Source organism: Bos indicus x Bos taurus, chromosome 25 (genome assembly GCF_003369695.1).
Source record: "Bos indicus x Bos taurus breed Angus x Brahman F1 hybrid chromosome 25, Bos_hybrid_MaternalHap_v2.0, whole genome shotgun sequence".
Lineage (NCBI taxonomy): Eukaryota > Metazoa > Chordata > Mammalia > Artiodactyla > Bovidae > Bos > Bos indicus x Bos taurus.
This window is the reverse complement of record NC_040100.1, coordinates 12,653,618-12,674,340: the sequence shown is the minus strand read 5'-3', so window position 1 is coordinate 12,674,340 and position 20,723 is coordinate 12,653,618. Positions and strand designations below refer to the sequence as shown.

General features: G+C 45.7%; 1 protein-coding gene across 1 annotated transcript in view; it reads right to left on the bottom strand.

Annotated features, from left to right (window-relative positions):
• The window catches only part of AUTS2 (AUTS2, activator of transcription and developmental regulator), a 1,215,803-nt gene that overhangs the window by 83,376 nt on the left and 1,111,704 nt on the right, over window positions 1-20,723 (bottom strand). The window contains exon 6 of the mRNA XM_027527575.1: window positions 18,908-18,959. Within this exon, the coding sequence (XP_027383376.1) occupies window positions 18,908-18,959 (52 nt within the window). The remainder of the gene's footprint in view (window positions 1-18,907; window positions 18,960-20,723) is intronic.

Sequence of the window (20,723 nt, the reverse complement as noted above, 5' to 3'; positions counted from 1 at the left end):
GCCTTCCACCCACCCCACCCCTCCAGGTCATGACTGAGCGCCAAGCTGGCCTCCCTGTGTTACACACAGCAGCCTCTTGCTGGCTAGCTCGCTTACACGTGGTGATGTGAACGTGTCCCAGCCGCTCCCCTCCGCCCTGTGTCCACAAGTGGGCTCTCTACCTCTGCATCTCTATTTCTGTCCTGCAGATAGGTCATCAGTGCCATTTCTCTCGATTCCACATATATGCATTAATGTACGGTATTTGTTTTTCTCTGACTTACTTCACTCTGCATGACAGACTCAGGTCTATCCACGTCATTACAAATGACCCAGTTCCGTTCTCTTCTATGGTAGAGTAATATCCCATTGTATATATGTACTCCCATTTACTTTTAACCAGGCGTCGGTATAACGCTCCAGTTCTTTAACTATACAAAGCCTAGCCGTGGGAGGTGAAGGTAAATGCCACACCAAAGCTGCCGTGACATCGCGTGGATGACAGGCCCGACACAGGCTGCTCTGGTGTGTCCAACGTCTCCATCAGCGTCGCCAGGCTAGAAATGCAGATCCAGTATTTCTTCCCAAACAGACTACAGATGGTGCGGGCTGACTGAGAAACTGTGTTGTCAACAAGACGCTTTTTTTTTCTCCCCGTTTTTTTTTTTTTTTTTGATGTGGACCGTTTTAAAAGTCTTTATTGAATTTGTTACAATATTGCTCCTGTTTTATGTTTCGGTTTTTTGGTCCTGGGGCATGTGGGATCCCTGACCAAGGATCGAACCCTCATGCCCTGCTTTGGACGGTGAAGTCTTAACCACTGGACCCCCAAGGAAGTCCCAACAAGACTCATTTTGTAATTTATCAAACTGGAGACTGGGCTGGCCCAGTGGGAAGAGTGGAAGATGGGGAGACTGGGGAGTTGGGACACATGAAGTGGCTTTGTCCCCTACAGTCCCAGGGCAGTGTTCTCACCCGTGAGACCTACGTGGCTGGGCTACTGTGTGAACTAACGCATCAGCACAGGGAGGTCCCTGGCCTGTTCTCAGCACTCAATGCATGTGGGCAGCCTTCTGTTCCTCTTCTGGAAAATACCCAGAAGGTATCCTTTTTTTTATTAGACCATCAGACTATCTAATAAGAAGGCCAAGTGGGCTGAATAGATCAAGTGGGGTCCAGACTTTTCCTTACTTTCTTTCATCAGACTCTCCAGTTACAACCTAAAACCTCAAGGTTTAAAGTCAGTTTTAGGGTGCTGCATTTTCAATTTGCTGAGATTCAAGCCATCAGAAACGGAGCCCCTATGTATACAAAGCACCCTTCTGGTTAATGCGAAATGGGGTGAGAGTTCAAAGGGATAACAGCTGCATCTAAGATTTTAGTAAGAAAGTCAGAGTGGGCCAAGTGTTCAAATCTTGGGAGGATGGAGGGATTCCTGGAGGATGTGGCATCTGAGCAGAGCTGTGACAGATAGGAAGGACTTTAAATTTATACACGTGTGTGTAAACTCGGGCTTCCCAGGTGGCGCTAGTTGTAAAGAATCTGCCTGCCAATGAAGGAGACATATAGACGTGGGTTTGAGCTCTGGATGGGGAAGATCCTCTGGACAAGGGTATGGCAACCCACTCCAGTATTCCTGCCCAGAAAATCCCCCGGACGTGGAGCCAGGAGGGCTACAGTCCATGGGGTTGCAAAGAGTAGGACTGACTGAAAAGACTTTGCATGCACACATGTGTGTAAACTCATCTGATGGTTTCATATAGCATTCTAACTTTTTAGACATTTTGTCTCTTTCACTGATAAGCACAAGCAAAGTGAGAATTTTTTTTTAATGAATTAAAAACACGGGTTAGACCTATGGTAAGAATACCACAAACAGAAATGGTACAGATGTGTTAATAAAACTCCTGATGTGTTAATAAAACTCCTGATCTGACACCAACTTCTTGCTCTGATAACTTGAAACTAGAAAGAAGTAAGCATTTATCTTGCTTTTCCTTTCATTATATTTGAGGGTGATCAAAGAAGTGAGTTCCCTGGTGGCTCAGACGGTAAAGTGTCTGCCTACAATGTGGGAGACCCGGGTTCAATCCGTGCGTCGGGAAGATCGCCTGGAGAAGGAAATGGTAACCCACTCCAGTATCCTTGCCTGGAAAATCCCATGGATGGGGAAGCCTGGTAGGCTACAGTCCAGGGGGTTGCAAAGAGTCGGATACGACTGAGCAACTTCACTTTCACTTTCAAAGAAGTGGTGGCTCAGACAGTAAAGAATATGCCTGCAATGCAGGAGATCCTGGTTCGATCTCTGGATTGGGAAGATCCCCTGGAGAAGGCAATGGCAACCGACTCCAGTATTCTTGCCTGGAAAATCCCATGGATGGAGGAGCCGGGTGGGTTACAATCCATGGGGTCGCAAAGAGTCAGACACAACTGAGTGACCTTCACCTCACTTCAAAGAAGTCCAGATGATGAAGGAAAGCTCATTGCACAGAAGAATTTCAGCCAATAAATGTGGAGGATGGTAGAAAAGCCAGCACTTTACCACTTCTAAGGAAATACTGGATGAGGCAAGGATCAGTAATATAGGAAAGCATCAGATGAAAGGCTGAGGGGGATACTGACGATGCAGGGATCAAGCTGCCGAACCTGAACTTCCTGAACCATCCTGGCGTCGCTAGCACTCGGTCATCCACATACTGTGAGTATCGGACATGAGGCAACACGTCCGATACGAGAGGCTCACAGCAACGCCTACGGAGTTTACTGCCCCAAATGTCTAACCTGAATCTGGTCAAAGCTCTGGGGTCAACTTTCAAGCAAGGACATGGGACTGGGGAATAAACTCAATGATGCCACAAGGGCTTCCTAAATGTGGGATGGTTAACGAGCAGCTGACCTGGTTTCTGCATCAAGTCACTGACTTGAAGCGAATGGGAGGCCAGGGACAGGGCGGACGGTTCTCAATTAAGACAAGTAGGCCTCGACCCTGGTTTGTATTCTGATGGAATAGGTCATGTAAAATGGCACTTGTGAGACAATCAGAGAGACGGGATAAGAGACAGGTATCCGATGACACTGGGGAATTATCGTTTGGTTTGTTGTTTATGAAAAAAAATTTTTTTTTAAATAGATGTGCACTGAAGTATGTAGGGGTGAAATGACATGATACTTGACATGGGCTCTAAAACTTCCTATCACTTGGGACTTCCCCAGTTGTTCCAGTGGCTAAGACTCCATGCTGCCAATGCAGGGGTCCTGGGTTTCATCCCTGGTCGAGAAAGAAGATCTCACACACCACAACTAAAGACCTGGCATGCCGCAACGAAGACTGGAGACCCCATGTGCTGCAATTAAGCCCTGGCACAGGCAAATAAAGATTTTCTTGAAAATCCTATCACGTAAAAACAATCATGGCAAAATCTTGATAAATACAAATCTGGATAATGGGTACATTTGGGAATTCATTCATTCTAATGCTTTCTATCCTTAAGTTTGACAACATCAATTTTTTTAAAAAACTCCTGATGTGGATCTTTGGTAATACTGAATTTACTTTCCTACATACATTTCACTGCTTGCAGTGTATGAGACATGGGTTCAGTCCCTGGGCCAGGAAGATCCCCAGAGAAGGGGATGGCAACCAGCTCCAGTATTCTTGCTTGGGTAATCTCATGGACAGAGGAGCCTGGAAGGCTTCAGTCCATGGGGTTGCAAGAGTTGGACATGACTTAGAGATTAAACCACCATCATGCATTTCCTTTCCCATGTAAAGATATATGACTTTGAACCAACATTCATTCAGATGTTCATGAGTGAAAAAGACATTTAGAAGAGCTTTCCTATAGAAAGTCTTCACACACAAGAATCCCAAAGTATGATCTCAGTACCATAGAAACTGTCATCACCTGATTACTTGTTAGGCATGCAAGAACCTTCCATGAATTCTTGAGCCTGACCCAAGACACTGAAACTCTGTGTTGGGACCAGCAAGGTGTGTCTCAAGGTAACTGAGGCAGGCTCTAGTTTGAGAACCACTGCTACAACACATCTCGTCTTAGGAGATGCCTGTTCCTGAAGGAGGGGGCTTGCCAGGAGGCTCAGTGGTAAAGAATCTGCCTGCCTGTGCAGGAGACACAGGTTCAATCCCTGGGTTAGGAAGATCCCCTGGAGAAAGGAAATGGCAACCCACTCCAGTATTCCTGCCTGGGAAATCTCATGGACAGGAATCTGGCAGCTATAGTTCATGCAGTCCCAAAGAGCTGGACACGACTGAGAGACAGACAGTATTCTTGAAAGAAACCTAGAAAAGCTTTAATATTTAGGTATTACATTTGGGGGTGGGGGAACCCAACTTAAAGAGATAATTTTACAGTCTGTAAATATTATAATATTTTGCATGAAAGGGAAAAAATATTTCAAAATACTGCTGGTCCATTATTCTACACTCCTGGCTATTGAAATTCTAAAAAGAATGTACATGACACTTTGTTTACGAAATAAGTTACTTATCATCACGGCACATCTGGCACGATGTGGGTATTTCGTGCTGTGATGACCCTTCATACAGATGGCCAGCCAGTGTTTGCCAGCCAGGAACTAGATGGAACAGTCTGTTTTTCAGAAGGAGTTAAACAAGTTAGCTCAGCGGGCTATGGTGTAACACTGGCCCAGGGTCATGGTTCCAAACCCCACTTAGATAAGAGAGCTTCAGGTCATCATGCAGCACTGACTTAGGCCTCACATCCGGACAGCACCCTTTTCAGGAGGAGTCCTGTCCACCAGGCTATGGAGAGTGGGGCATGGAAATCCAAGGCAAAGACAACAGCCGAGTTCAATGGGAGGGCCACATGGTTACTTTCAACAGATCCACTGTATCTGGTATTACAAATAAATAAAGCTGCCCATGAAAACACTTATTCCATGGTCAAGAGGAGTATGGGTTTCACCCAGGGATTCGTGGATCATCTGAGCATTCACAGAAACCTTACCAGCAAACGTGCTTTCCTGATCTAGTCCAGTGGTTCTCACCCACATCAGAAGCACCTGGAAGACTTGGTCTAAACAGCCTACTGGGCCACAGTCCGAGCTTCTGATCCTGTAGAGCAGTGGTCCCCAGCCTTTTTTGGCCGGTTTCATGGAAGACGGTTTTTTCACACACACGTGGGAGGGAGGGGTGGTTTCAGGATGAATCAAGTGCATTACATTAATTTCGTACTTTATTTCTAATCTAATGCCACCGCTGATCTGATGGGGGGTACTGGTCCATGGCCCGGGGGTTGGGGACCCCTGCTGCAGGAGAGTTTGCACGTCTAATGGCATCGGGGGATAATGATATTGTTGGTTCGGGGACCACACTTTGAGAACCACTATCCAGACCTCATCCTGCACCTGAATTCCATCTGATCCATTCCTTTTAATGGTGAGTCAGCGTCTTATCGGCAGACACCATGAAACTAGGAGTCTACGAGACTAAATACTGGGTTTGGAAAACCAACCATGACACGTCAAGCGGGTGAGGAGGGCGTAGATTTGAACTGCAAACGTTCTTTAAGCATGCCAGGCTGGGCACTGGGCTGGCAGCACGGCCTTGGTCATATCCTCAAAAGCTGACACTGGGGGCTTCCCTGGTGGTCCAGTGGTTAAGAATCCACCTGCCAACACAAGAGACACGGGTTCGATCCCTGTTCACGAAAAGACGTCACATGCTTTGGGACAGCTAAGTCTATGAGACAAAACTCCTGAAGCCTGTGCTCCGCAACGAGAGAAGCCACCACAGTGAGAAGTCCATGTACAACTAGGGAACAGCTCCCGCCTGCTGCAACTAGAGAAAGCCCGCGTGCAGCAGCAAAGACCCAGCACAGCCAAAAGGAAATTAAAAAAATTTTTTAAGCTGATGCTGTATTCCACAGCCCTTTCTCAGATGAGCTCTACAGGAACAACAGAGAAGACCTGGGTGCATGGGTGTGTGCATGCGAGTACTCCAAGGTCGGTGTCTGCCACCCACGAGAAGGGTCCCTGGCACTCGCGACTCCTCGCTGCACAGTCCTGCCTTACCTGCCTGCCGCCCTCCCCGTGCTGGGATGTCAGCTGTTCACCTGTGTGGAAATGACAGCTGCTTGTCACGTCTCCGTGAGCGGCCTCTCTCACTGCGGTAACTAGCACGCCATTTCCAAAGCTGTCACTCTCTGGTGTCAGCACAGCCCACTGTTCAAAGATTTGCTCTGACACGAACCAGGCAGCGCCGTGACTGTTATTGCTGCCGACTCCTCTGGGCTCCGACACCCGTGGCAGCTGCTCGGCACCCAGGGTTTGTTTCACCCAATTATTTGTTTGTCACTTGGAAGCCCGGGATGTCGAGCAGGTATTGGGGAGGTATTTTTGGCCTGATGCACAGGCAGGAAGCATAATGAGGCCCTCAGGTGAAGGTCTATTTTGTCAGCTGGGTGGTAGGCTGACGTGCAGCTGAAGCCTGAGCAGCAATTAGGATATTTGAATAAGATAAGATACCTGGCAGGATGCTGAGCAGGCTCTGGAAAGTCGGCCTTAACTTTAAAAATGTGAAAAAACCCTCCAAGTAGGCACTTTTCAAGTCTGTCCTGGAGCCAATACTGGAGGAGGTGGTGGTGGGGAGCTCTCTTTCCCCCACCTGGACGCCCTGAGAAGGCAAGGGCTGCAAGCAGGCAGCAGTCTGACCTGAAGGCAGGCGCTGTGGATGCAGGGGAGGAGGTCCCGGCCAAACAGGGGTCCTGGGTCCTTCAGGCAGATGTCAGTTGCCCCCGGGAGTGGCACCGGGGCCCCATCTTCTCAGCAGTTCTCCCCAGGCTTCCTATTGCAGTCAGAGGCTTGTACTTTACACGTGGAGCAGAAGCAAATTGACATGATGTTTAACCTCTTGGGGCCAAAGGCCATCAAATGGGGGCAATGTGGCCCCTACAGCCAACAGCAAAAACCAAACCTGCAGCATCTAGTTTATGATTCCGTAAGCATCACCGACTCAATGGACGTGAATCTGAGCAAACTCCGGGAGACTGTGAGGGACGGGGAAGCCTGGCGTGCTGCACGCGGTCCACGGGTGGGGAAGAGCCAGAATGTGGCTTAGCGACGGAACAACAGCCACAGGGCGCACAGCGGCAGCGCCCCCGCTCCTGATCCAGGAACCGGCGTCCAAGATGTTGTTGGCGCATCTGTGACGTTCTTCCTATCTACAGCCGTCAATCTCAGGAAGTAACGGTGACGGTCCAGACAAACCTAATCCTCAAGACAACACGTGATGGATCTGGGCACCAGAAAATGAATCCGGCTCCTCCCTGAATCCACTCACCATTTTAGTCTGTGCCGCCTCTTGGGCAACGCCAAGACATTGAAACGATTGTTTCTTTAAACAAACCTTTCCCCAACAGAAAGGACAAGGCTGCGAAGAGAGCTAGAACCCAGCCAACAACAAGCGCAGTATTCGGAGAAGTGGGTATTATCACCAGCGGGTAGCAAATGAAACGTAGGAAGGAAGCCTGCTTCAGTCAAACGAGGCCTAGATTAGCTTTTGAAGAAGCAGAGCTGCGTGGTGCGTGAAGTCTGCTGACAGCCAAAAGCAGATGGCGAGGTGGTGACATTCCCTTGATGATGGAGAATGGCCCATCGAAGCCTCGTTTCAACTCACATTGTAAAATGAGTCACTCCATAGAAAGGACGCCTCTTGCCAGCTTGTCTCTGGGTGGCTCCAAGGCAGGGCCTCGCTCTGCTATCGAACCCTCTGTTCTGCGTCTCAGCCACAGCAATGCAGGCTTTGGAACCGGTCAGTCATTGCACTTGTCAAGAAGTCAAGTACAAAGAAACCGGCACCTAGATTCTCCTACACCGGGGTTTTATAAACATTTACTAAGCAGATAAAACGCCTCTTTAACACCACTCCGACTGTAGACCTGCAGGGGAGGAGGACTCCACCTTATTATTCTAATTCCGCAGAGAGGTTAATGCCTAACAGTTGGTGTTCAAACAGTACAGCCTCACACTCTCCCCTACCTTCCCCTGAGGCTCCACCCCTTCCTGCCTCTCAGGTGCTTCCAATAGAGATGGAACTTCAGGAGAGAAAGAGAGGTTTCTGCAGCCCTGTTCTAGCTCCCAAGTTCAGGGCTGAAGTCATGGTACACGCCTCCCAAATGTAAGTGTCCACAGTCTCATTCACAACTCTCACAGGAAATCTGTGCCCTCTGCACAAGTTTCAGGGTCTAGAAGGACCTGTTGGTGTTCAGTCGCTCAGTTGTGTCCAAGTCTTTGAGACCCAATGGACTGCAGCATGCCAGGCTTTCCTGTCCTTCACCAGCTCCCAGAGTTTGCTCAAACTCATGCCATCCAACCGTCTCATTCTCTGTTGCCCCCTTTTCCTCCTGCCCTCAATCTTTCCCAGCATCAGGGTCTTTTCCAATGAGTTGGCTCTTCCTATCCGGTGGCCAAAGTATTGGAGCTTCAGCTTTAGCACCAGTCCTTCCAATGAATATTCAGGGTTGATTTCCTTTAGGATTGACTGGTTTGATCTCCTTGCTGTCAAAGGACTCTCAAGAGTCTTCTCCAGCACCACAGTTTGAAAACATTGATTCTTTGGCGCTCAGCCTTCTTTATGGTCCAAATCTCACATCCGTACATGACTACTGGAAAAATCACAGCTTGGACTATAAGGAACTCTGTTGGCAAACTGATGTCTCTGCTTTTTACTGTGCTGTCTAGGTTTGTCATAGCTTTTCTTCAGAGCAAGCAGCAAGCATTTAGAAGGACCCAGAATCCTCCACAGCAAACTCTGGCCTTCAAACCAGGATGGGATCTAGGAATCCACCCAGCTTTCTCAAGTTAACAATGGGAAAACCTAGTCCAATGGACTCATTTGCTCAAGCAGCTCAGTTCAGACTTGAGCCTGGATCCTCTAAAATGAAAAGCCGTGGTGCTCCCCACCACCTCCACGTAGTTTGCCAACCTGGCAAACATTTAAGCAGCAAAATCTAACCAAGGAAATGTGCAAAGAGAAAACCCTATTGATAGGTGATACACAGACCTTTACAATGCTCCCCCAAATCTTTTCAATAGCTTGCTAAGCGTGCTAAGTCACTTCAGTTGAGTCCGACTCTTTGTAACCCGCCAGACTCCTCTGTCCATGGGTTCTCCAAGAATATGGGATTGGGTTGCCACTTCCTTCTCCAAGGGATCTTTCAGGCCTAGGGATGGAACACACGTCTCCTGCACTGCCAGGAGGGTTCTTTACCACTAGCGCCGCCTGGGAAGCAAATCAATTTTTACACTGGAAAGGTCGAAGGGGCAGGTTTTAGTCTCACAGTGAGCACAAGTGGCACATCTGTGCCCACGGAACCCCTCTCTGGAAAGGTGACATCGTTTGCAGTGTGAGGGCTGGTCTGTTTCTGACTTGCTGACCCATTCAGGGCCCACCTTGGATCAGCTTTCCCTCCTATGGAAGTCTTGAGCTTCTTTCCCATTAAGCTATTTCAAAAGTCTCTTTCCTTATTTTAAAATAAGTTCAAACTCTCATGCTTCTGGCTATTATGTTTAATGTGATCTGTTCATGGCTATATCTTCTGTGCCTGTTACATAGGCAGTGCTCAGTAACATCTGTTGAAAGAAAGAATTCAGTATGGCTTCCATTTTCTGCCAATGGAACGAAAATTGACATCCTTCATAGGAGACAAATCCAACCTCAGAGGAAGACTCCTTGTCAAACCCAAGTCTGAATACAGTTTATGGATGAAGAGGCCTTCAGAGATCAACCAGAGAAGTCCAGCAGTGGACAATCCATACTTGGAAGAATCAAAAGCTGATATAAAACAAAAGGAATTGTATGGTTCAGCTTTTGGTGAGAGGAGCTATACCATGGAAACAGCCTTTTCCGGCTGTAAACAGATAATGAGAAAATGATGTAGTCCTGGATAAAATTAGGTTTCAGTGTTACTCTTCTGAGAGATGTGAGAGGTGATAGATAAGAGGGGGAAAATGTTTTCCAAGTGGCTTTTAAAGACATCCCAATATAACCGCCTCCCACATCAGCCTATTAACACATACACTTGAGACATTTCCCTCTTCAAAAGGACTCTTAGAAAAAGCAATGATGTGCTCTCAACCTCCTCCTCTATAAGACAGGGTTTACGAGGGTCAGAGATGTGAGCGCCCACGGGGCATCACTCCTTATTAACAGGCGCCCCTCCCACCTCTGCACGGATTTGGGCCTCGTGCTTATGTCATCGGTTGCTAGGGAAATGCCCCTGCTGGAAAATCCCAAGTTACTTCTAATAAAATCTGGCTGAAAAGGAACAACTGGTCCAATTACCGGCACGGGAATGGGCATGGAGAGTAGAAATATGGAGAAATTCATTTCTTATTAGAAGGGAAGGAAGTCAGAGATGTCTACAGCTGAGCCCAGCTGCCATGTAGTCGCCATGATGCTTTTGTGGCAGCACCTGCTCAGATAGCGGTGGGCATCCTGGGTGAGGATGAAGATGTCGGTAAGACCCTCCACTGTCAATGGGAAATTCCTACTAACTTCCAGGGAACACAGAATACCTCAGCACGGCATGGTGGGAAAAGTCCTAGAGACCTGTTTTGGCCAATGAGATAGCTAGGAACACCACACAACACAACCAAGCTGAAACTTGAAGACATGTTCTATGATTCTGCCTCTATTTTTTTTCCTTCTACCAAGATAACTACCCTGAGGGCTGCTCCTCTGACCTGGGTACCAGAATAATGACAAGGGGAACCACAGCTGGTCCGCAAGCTAACACCTGATATGAAGCTTTTGTTGGCCTAAGCTCGGCAGCATAACATGCCAAAGCAGATAAACAGAGACCCTATTAAGTGATGGAGAAGGGTTGTTCTCTGCAGAACAACCATGCCAGTGCACGGGGTGCTGGATTCCTAGGCAGACTACCAGGCACTGGTAAAATGTTTATAAGAGAAAAGCACAAGGAACGTGGCGGCTCTACACCCTAAGCTATTCTACTGAATAGAATTTTTTTCCGGCCATGAGGCTTTGCAGGATCTCAGTTTGCAACCGGGGACCAGGGATTGAACCTGGGCCCCAGCAGGGAAAAGCCCAGAATCCTAACCCCTGGGCCACCAAGGAACTCCCAATATTAATTTTTCAACTCCTGGATTCAGTTAATGCTGAGAGATTTGCTCAAATGGAGAATTCTGCACATTATGGCCACAGTGGGCTGACAGAGTGCCCCACTAAGGACTGGCCCCTTCCACTCCCACCCACAGGCTTCAAGAATTGGCAAGAAAGCATTTCTAGGAGAGGAGCCAGAGGCATAGCCACGTGTGGCCAGCTTTCCACTTGGAGGTACAATGAACCCCCAAACACTAATTGATGGACCCTTCCAGGCTTTAGACTGCATTCTCCCAGTAAGTCCAGGCACCCAGGTACTTGATGAAAGTCTAGTCTACGGATGGGGATTGGCTTGGGGGTGGGGGAGGGTATCGAATTTCTGAATTTGGACCCAGAATCTCCTTGGCGAATTCATCAAGTGGGTCCTCAATCGATTTCAATTGAGAACCACTGCTACTTTTTTAAAGCATACACTGGGTGAGTAGGTTACAGACTTCAGTGGCTGCCCCGGGCTACATCAAAGACAGCTGAGCAAAAAGTTCAGGTACCATGAAATGAATAAAATCCGTGTTGCACCCGCTCCACCACAGGTTCAGGAATAAACTGGTAAAAATTCGAAAGGCACAGAGGAGATTATTTGAGTGGGAAGTGATCATTTCTCCACTGAAAAATTCTGACATTTCCTTATACAGCATATTCACTGGGTTCATAATTCACCCAAGTTGCTTCCTGAGACTGAGCGTTGCTGGGCTTTCTGAGTAATTGAGACAAATTTTGTTTGTTAAATAAATTCCAGGCGAGAGCATATTTGACTTATGCACAAGGAAAGAATTCTTATGTAAGCCGCACCACAATGGAGTTTTATCTTATCTGAGAACTTACTGCCGCTCGCCTGTGTGTGCTTTACTGCCAAAATAAAATAAATTGAATCAGCTCACACATGATAACATGCTCTTTCCTAACTCATACTAATTGCTTGGCTAATTGATGTTTGTTGAACTTTCTCCATTTCATTGAGTGATTAGGTACAAAGCTAACAGTTGACATCTGTAGGCGCTTAACTGGCGTCTGTAATTACTGTTAATGTTAAATAATTGTTAGTTAATTGGAGTGGTAACTGAGTGAATGGAATCCAGATTGTGAAGCAAAAAGAAACCTAGTTAAATAAACATACATTTTCAGAGAAAAACAACATTTTTCTGCAGTTGTCAGACACCAGAAATAATCCAGAGGCCATGGGATAGCCACAGGCTTCCTCCACGCAGGACACTCTCCAGGCCCAGGCTGACCCCACGCACTTGAAAGCTGTTACCAGCGAGGAGGCCCTTTGTCACTCAACAGTTCTCATTAAAGACTCTCCAGAACCAATTTGATGTGTTTTTTTTTATGCCAAGAGTCTACTATGAGTGTGGATTACTTTCTGCGACAGGCGAATTCGACATCACTGCCTAAACAAAGCACTTAAATATGAATGGAATGAAAACTGATTGGTCCACATTCAAGCGTCTTTGCTAATATTGCCAAGTATGGAGAAAAGTCTTACCAAGAACGGTGGTGATCAATCAATAACGTACGGGAAGAGCTTTTCAGTGGGCTCAAAAATAAACAGTAGCGTGTAATCATCTGACTAAAAGAATGTTATCCTCTGCTCTGTTCGCAAGCGTATTAAAAAGCAGAGACATCATTTTGCCGACAAAGACCCTTCTAGTCAAAGCTCTGGTTTTTCCAGTAGTCATGTACCATATGAGAGTTGAACCATAAAGAAGGCTGAGCGCCTAAGAATCGATGCTTTTGAACTATGGTGCTGGAGAAGTCTCTTGAGAGTCCCTTGGACAGCAAGGAGATCAAACCCGGTCAATCCTAAAGGAAATCAACCCTGAATATTCATTGGAAAGACTGAAGCTGAAGCTCCAATAGTTTCGCCAACCTGATGTGAAAAGCCGACTCACTGGAAAAGACCTTGATGCTGGCAAAGATTAAGGGCTGGAAGGGGAGGAGGTGACAGGATGAGATGGTTGGATGGCATCATCAACTCAATGGACATGAGTCTGAGCAGACTCAGGGAGATAGTGAAGGACAGGGAAGCCTGGCGTGCTGCAGTCCATGGGGTTGCAAAGAGATGGACACCACTTAGCAACGGAAAAATAACAATGCTCTGTTGCAGCTCAGAGGGGCGCTCAAGATCTGGGAATCTGGTCTCCTTTTAATTTATCTGGGAAACTGGCACTGCTGTGAGAGTCCTACTCCAAAGACCCGCGCAAGATCAATTCAAATGCTCAGAATATCTTCCATCCCTGGCGCTGACATTCCAGTAACAGGATCCAACATATACCCAGGATTCCTGACTATCTACATGCACAAGGTCAGTGAGAGCTTAGGTACCACTTAATGGAAAATTATCTAGTGGGAAACACTTTCTCAAAACATGGAATATATTTAGACCCTTCCTGGTGGTTTCACATTAAGAATACAAGGTGTCTATTTTCAAGAAGTCTCAAGGAATAAATCTATACAACAAGTAATTCTGTACGTAAGAGTCTGGCTCCTATAGGAAGGTCAATTTCCATAACAAAAGGAGCTGATTGCCTGTTCTCCGCAGTGTGGAGTAGGAAGGAAAACCCAACCACTCACAAGTCCTTTGTCTCCAATCAAGCACCAATTACCCTTCAATAGTATTTAATTTTCCTCATATCAGACATCTCTGTCTTCTAAAGACCCAAGAAAATGCTCTGAAACTCCAAAAAAAAGAAGGTCCAGAGAAAGAAAAATAAAGAATGACTGACAGAGTTTCCCCTCTGTAGGATTTAAGACAATACAAAAATGCGACTAATTTATAGAAGCCGAAATGAGCTGTTTATTCATCTGCACGTGGGAAATGAGCTTTACACACCGTGTTCTCCTTACAACGAAACCCAGGACACTACAAGAAATTGTAAAATGGTCTCCATATGTTTATTATAATTAGATTTTAAACTCTACATCTTTTTTTTTTTAAAGAAAGCTATCCCATACTCAACTGCACTGTTTTCACTTACACAGAAAGCCCAGATTTATTTTAGGGGAGGAGCCTTGGTGGTAACTCTTACCTTTTCTTGTCATCAAACCAAGGAATTCCCCCTTCATGTCTAAACTTGATGAGTGAAGTGAGATCATTGCCATGAAAAGATTTTATTAGGTCCTCACTTCCTGAGCCTCATTCACAAGCAACATCTTTAGTAACTTTTCTTGCCTCATCTCAAATCCCAACCAATTTTTTAGCCTGGTTTTCCGTCTACACTGGTGATAAAACCATATTGTCAAAGATACCCAAAGGCCCTACTAAATCTAAAGGCTCTGACCTCATCTGTGTCCCATGGAGACCCTTCAGTACAAAATCGACCCCAAGAAGAGGCCAGTGTACCCACTAAGGAGGTCTGCTGAGGCCTGAGAAAGGCCAACCAGTCCTGGTCAGGGAGATCAAGGTGGTTTCAGCGCTGTGTCTGGTGCTCATCATAAGGAGCGAGTGCCCACCAGAGTCCCAGGGCTGACGTGGGGCAGGGGAGACGGGAATCTGACCGAGGAGGGTGGGTGGCTGCTCCTCTGCTGTCCACATTTCAGTAGACGGGGTGCTCACTCATTGCAGGAGGGAGCGCTAATCAGGGCCCTGTGCCCTTCCTGGATCGATCCCTACCCCAGCTACTCAAGAGAAGCACAGCTCTTTCATAGAGTGATGGGGTCAAATACACCTCCTGGTCCTGTCTCATCTCTGACTTGTCTCAGCTACAGGACAGATCCTGGAGAAGAGGCAACTCAGGGCCTTTTCTCTGCCCCTAACCTAGACCATGGCCTCCACCAGGGCTGGGACCAGGGACACAGAGGGCCCCAGAGAGCACCTGACTTTTGTTCTTCTCCCTTCCACACATGGCTTCCCTTCTTTTCTTTCCTCCAGGAAGCTCCGCCTTGGAGCAACTTCAGAGTTTAAAAGAGATTAATGATGGTGGCAGGATGGGCATGTCTCCTAAGTGCTCACTCTCTGCATTCCTGCCTGTAGGTCAAAGTGGCAAAATCCCCAAGAAGTAGAGCCTAGAGTAGGTGTGTGAGTGTGTTCTCAGTTGTGTCTGACTCTCTGCGACCTCATGGACTGTAGTGTGCCAGGCTCCTTTGTCCATGGGAATTTTCCAGGCAAGAATAGTGGAGCAGGTTGCCATTTCCTCCTCCAGAGGATCTTCCCAGCCCAGGGATCAAACCTGCGTCAGCTGTGTCTCCTGCATTGGCAGGAGGACTCTTCACCACTGTGCCACCTGGGAACCCCTTAGAATACGTAAAGAAGGGTAATAAATGCTGGCTGGACACACTGAATTGACTGATAAGTTCGATCCTTTTAAGGATAAACAGTCCAGAATTTGGGGTACACGTCCTGTTGCTCCTGTAGCAGTTCAACCCACTAAATATGGACAAGAACTCAGTCTCTGTGTGTGTGTCTATCTCATTGGGAAAATCAATTTTTTCTTTGGCAGATGGTTGAGTCACAAAGACAGAAGGATTCATAAAATTCACATGAACATCCTGTAAACATTTGAACACATAAAGATTAAATACAGCAACCATGACCTTGATTAAAGTTACTTTTTTTTTTCTAATGTCTCTAACCCTAAGCCTTGCACTTTGGAGGTTCATCTCCCCACACCTTTGGACAAGCTGAATTCTCACTGAGCAAGTCGTATGTACCCACAAGCATGTGCCATTTGATTAATTTCTTTCAAAATGTGAAATAAAAGGCATCAGAAAGAAGTAATGATTTGGAACACCTAAACACCAAAATCTTACTAGTCCTCTATTAAATCGGACGGGCTCTACAACAGAGAGAATCAGAACAAGATCAAAGAGGCAGAGGGATAGGAAACCTCTGAGGTGCTACTCTGTTTCAGCCCCTCCCCCTCACCAACTAATTGTCTTATCCCCACCAGACACATTGGCCCAGGACTCCGTTCTGCTATGATTGAAAAGTCTGACCTAAAGAGGCGAAACGATTTACTCCAGCTCACAAACAGACTGATGGGACTTGAGCCATGACCCCTGCGGCTTCAGTCAGAGCTACATCCCCCCGACCTCGGAGGGGGGCCCAACATCAAAGCTGTGCCCCCACCAACCCCGCACCACAATCAGCTTGTGAGATTAGCACTGCCCTCCCACAGTGAAATTTTATGGACCAAATCTGCCTGCCGCTGGGGCTCAGCAGCATAATCTCGCCAGCAGCTTAAAGCCACGCTTCTGGAAGGCCGGAGCCCGGTGGGGCTCCAGAGAGGGAGAGGTGGTGTGTGGCTTTACACATCTGGAGGGGGGAGCACACACGTGTCAGCTGCCCTGCACTCTTGTCAGACTGTTCAACAAGCCCGGGCTCTGAGGATTCTCCCAGCGGTGTTTGTTACCTGGTGTAAATTTGCCCTTTCTTACATGGCTTTTTATTGCTCTTGGCTAAGAATACTGGACAGAGTCAGGAGACCAGACTTGCGGGCGGGGCAGGCCGCTTTTGCAGAACTTGAACTTGATGCGCCTGAAGCTGACAGTTCCTTGAAGGCCTTGTCAACCATCCACCCGGTAAACACTGCCACTACCCGGAGTGAAAAACAGACCCAAACCCACAGGCACATAGCGAGGCTCCCTGCACCTGTCTTCTGGAACTTGTTTTCCTGATATTTAGCAGTGCGAATACTAATCCCCTTAACAAAACTGCCCCCACACTCCCCTCCCTCCCCGCCCCACCCCCTGCTTCATCTCTTTCTCTCCAGGGAGGAGGGCGGGTGCTGGATACCAGTCCCTCTGTTTGGCACCACCTGGATTTGCGTTGATTCCGGCTCTTGTCATTCATGTTACCAACAGGAATTAGCATAAGACGTTAAGGGGGAACTCTGGAGGAGCCAAGAAAGGCCATTTTGATGGAAATAAGGGGCAAAGGAATAATCTGCCATCAACTAAAATGCTTATTTGTGTATGGTTTCCCAAGAAAAGCTTAGGGGAAAAAAAAATAAAAAAGCCTGTGTTGATTTTAGTGTACACAAAGAAACCTTAATCCTTTCAAGGCAACTAAATCACCCCCAGAAAAGCAGCTCAGAAGAAAGGCACCCTGTCAGAAGGACGACTATTCACAACCAAATAGATGCCACAAATCACATTCTGTAAGTAAATAAAAATAAGAATGTGGGAGACGTTCGATTGGAAAGGGGGTGGGGGGTGGGAGGGTGGGGTGGCGTGCGGGATGGGGGGGGCAGGAGGGAAGATGCAGAGGGAAGGAGGTCACGCACGGCTGTTCTGCCACCCAACCCTCCTCCTGGGCCCTGAAGGGTGCCTTTCAGCCCCCGAGCCAACACTCAGGCCAGGGCTGGCTGATCCCAGAGAGGGGACACGCATTCCAGAGCTTTCCCAGCAAGCTGGCAAAAGACAGACACAGTCACGTGGGCTGCAGGGGTCCTGCGGAAGAGGATGGGCAGGTGTCACTGAAACAGAGCACCTCCTTCTGAGGACCTCAGGTCCTCCTTAGGGTCCTCCTCCTCCTGTCTTACAGGGACCCACGACCATCTACCATCCTCTTCCCTTGTCAAAACGAGCAATAAACAATCGCACATTTTCCCATACGAGCCCTGTACGCTATGAACTGCCATGTACCTTCTTTTATTGGGCTTTTAGCATTATGGACAACAAATTTATACAAACTTTCAGTCCATCAAAATATATGATGACATATAAAACTGGAATACTCCATTATGCAATAAAAAAAGATAGAATTCAATATGACAATAATTCTGGGAGTAACAGCAATCACATAAGCATGCACACCTCCAGGGAACGCTAAACAGAATGTACTATTTAAAATTGCAGTTGGTTCGAATTCTGAAATAATCGGGGAGCTCAAAATAACTGCACTTCGGAATGTGTCTGACTAACCAGCTAGCAAAAACGCTAGCCAAGGCCACTGGAGAATGTGTGGACATGGTTTCAAATATCACTTCGTGAAGGCCCAACCCTGTTCAAACTAGCCAGTATCCTCCAAGTAACACAGAAGGTGACCAGGACGGGAAACATACATTCTGCATTTAGCAATTACGATGCAAACATCACGTTCTACAGTGGAGAGGAAGAGATCAAAGAGTTTATATAATTTATACCTTTCAAAGAATACATCTTTGCAAAAACCCGGTATTAGAAATTCCCTTAAATTTCATTATTTCCAACAATATGCAACCAATGAAAACTGCCCAGAAACCTATTGGTAGTGATTTAAGATAAGTTTCCCCTTAATGTACTGTGATATCATTAGCCTCTCTCAGTTTCTACTGCAGTTTGGAAGAAATTAATGGAATAGCACGTATTTAAATTTTGCCCTCTTGCTCGTTTATTAACTTCACAGAAAGCCCACAGCAGAGTAAGGCTTGGTTTATGACCATAATCCTGTGAATACTAAACATGTACTGATTATTAGAGTCTGCAGTACAAACCAGCTATTTATCGTTCTCCAACTGCTGGGTAGTTGATAACTAACAATAAAGTTAAGGCATCTTGAGAATGATTATTCTCCATGATCACTTCCTACATTAAATGAAAGTCACAGAGACGTAGTCATTTCTTAGGCAAATCAATTTAAATAAGGATTCAATGTGTTCTTTCACAATAAACTGTTTTGGGATACATCATGAGAGCACAGATTCTGTCTCAAGCAAAAATACAAATTATGAACTGGAGCTCCAGAATGGTAAGGGGTGACCATTGTTCTTTCTGCTTTCATTCAAGGCAAAGACAACAGAACAGATAGGGAAATAAAAGCTGCCACTCAGATTTAAGGGTTCTTACCTTTGTTTACAATAACAGTATTGAAGAGTTTTTCAGAGCTGGCATCTGAGGCCTGCAACACAAGAAGGGGGAAAGTGTGATCACTGTCATGAATACTGTCACTATCATCATTACTATTATTTTAAATCAATTTACTCCGTTTTTGAAAAGCCTGAAAAGGAAAGTAGTAATTTCTCCCAATCCTCCATAAGGTGGTGCTGGTTGACTGCATGAGGCAGACCTGCAGTGCAGCTATTTGCTAAGGGGGAAAAAATCTGATTTAAAAAATGTGTCCTTATTAGACATATTATCTGTGCAAAACATATTTCTATGAGATGATACACAAAGCAATTCAGCTCATTCACATAATGATTTTCCAATTTCATTGACAGATCATTATTTTGGAAACGGTACTTTTTCCCACATTTGCAGACATGCCTGTTTTTCAATTTTCTCTCAGAAATCAGAAATGCCTATTCTTTAACACTAAGCCTCTCCTCACTAAAAAGTGTTGTCCAGCACTCCCTGAAATTCGTTTTTAAAGATTTATCTGATGACCCCGAGGTCCTTGTCCCCTGTGGTAACCAGGACGACCTTGGTGTTGAAATGAAACCCAGCCGACCTGCCTAACACGCCGACACTATATACACTGTCAGCATTATTTCCTTTCCATTTTCTAGAAATCATGTCTGCTAATTATTACAGTGGCTCCAGGAAAGTGAAATAAGCCTGTTTAAACAGCAAGAGTAAACCCAATTTAAATTATACACTAATGTTCTGGAAAATCAACATAAAGTCGGTTTGGAGGAAAATGCTATGATGTTTCAGAAGCACTGTACTTCTATAATTTGAAAAATTAAAAAAAAAAAAAAACCTTAAAAATTAAGCAGCTCCATCATGGAGTAATTAATGTATCTGCATTTAAAGTTATAATGGTTATATTTATGCTATTTTTGCTACCCAACCCTTGTAAGAAATCACTGATTTTCACACTTTACACACAGAGATGCATGTTTTGACAAAGCAAAGCATAGAATGGTGAATAAATCTAGAGAAAATATAAGAGAAGGGGAGAATTTGAAATACAACATATTCAGATTCTGGAGCTGGCTTTTGGGGACAAAGAAGATACTCAATGTAGTCTTTTTGTGCTATGTTGACAAAGATGAGACATTCCTGTGTGATCCTTATGTCTGAAGTGAACAAGTTATAGTTCTCAATGTAAGTGATACAGAAAGACATAAAATATTGTTACTATGACTATTTCCCCCTTTATTTTAATTCTAATCTTCCTACTGTAAGGGTGGTTCTGAAGATTAATAGATCAAGAAAAAATGAATGTATTGCAAAACAAGTGCTGAACTACATACACTCATACATAAGCAGTTTAAAATAAAATAAATCCTAGATAGATGCTTCCTTTTATTTTGCATGAATAAAACATATGCCAAGGGCCTTCCTGCCATTTTAAATTAAATAAAATTGCGTATCATAGTAGCTTTTCATAAAAATAAACCGCCAAAAAAGTGTTGCATGGAGGGGGAAACAAGCTATGCATGAAACAAATCAAGAATACTGAGGTATAGAAGCAAAAATCACAGAAACAGTGTTGTCCTTATTGTAATATATAGTGAGATTTCTAGGAACACGAGTTTCCCAGCTAAAAACTTGGAGCAAAGAGCGTTTCACCATTACTTGGTGAAAAAGTGTCTCTTCAAATTAGAATGGCTCTGTTAAATTCATGGCTTACACTACAGCTGATATTTTTAAAAGGAAAAAAGGGGAGAGGCTGTTAATTAAATCAGTTTGCCAGAATGCAATAACCCTTGCAGCTTTG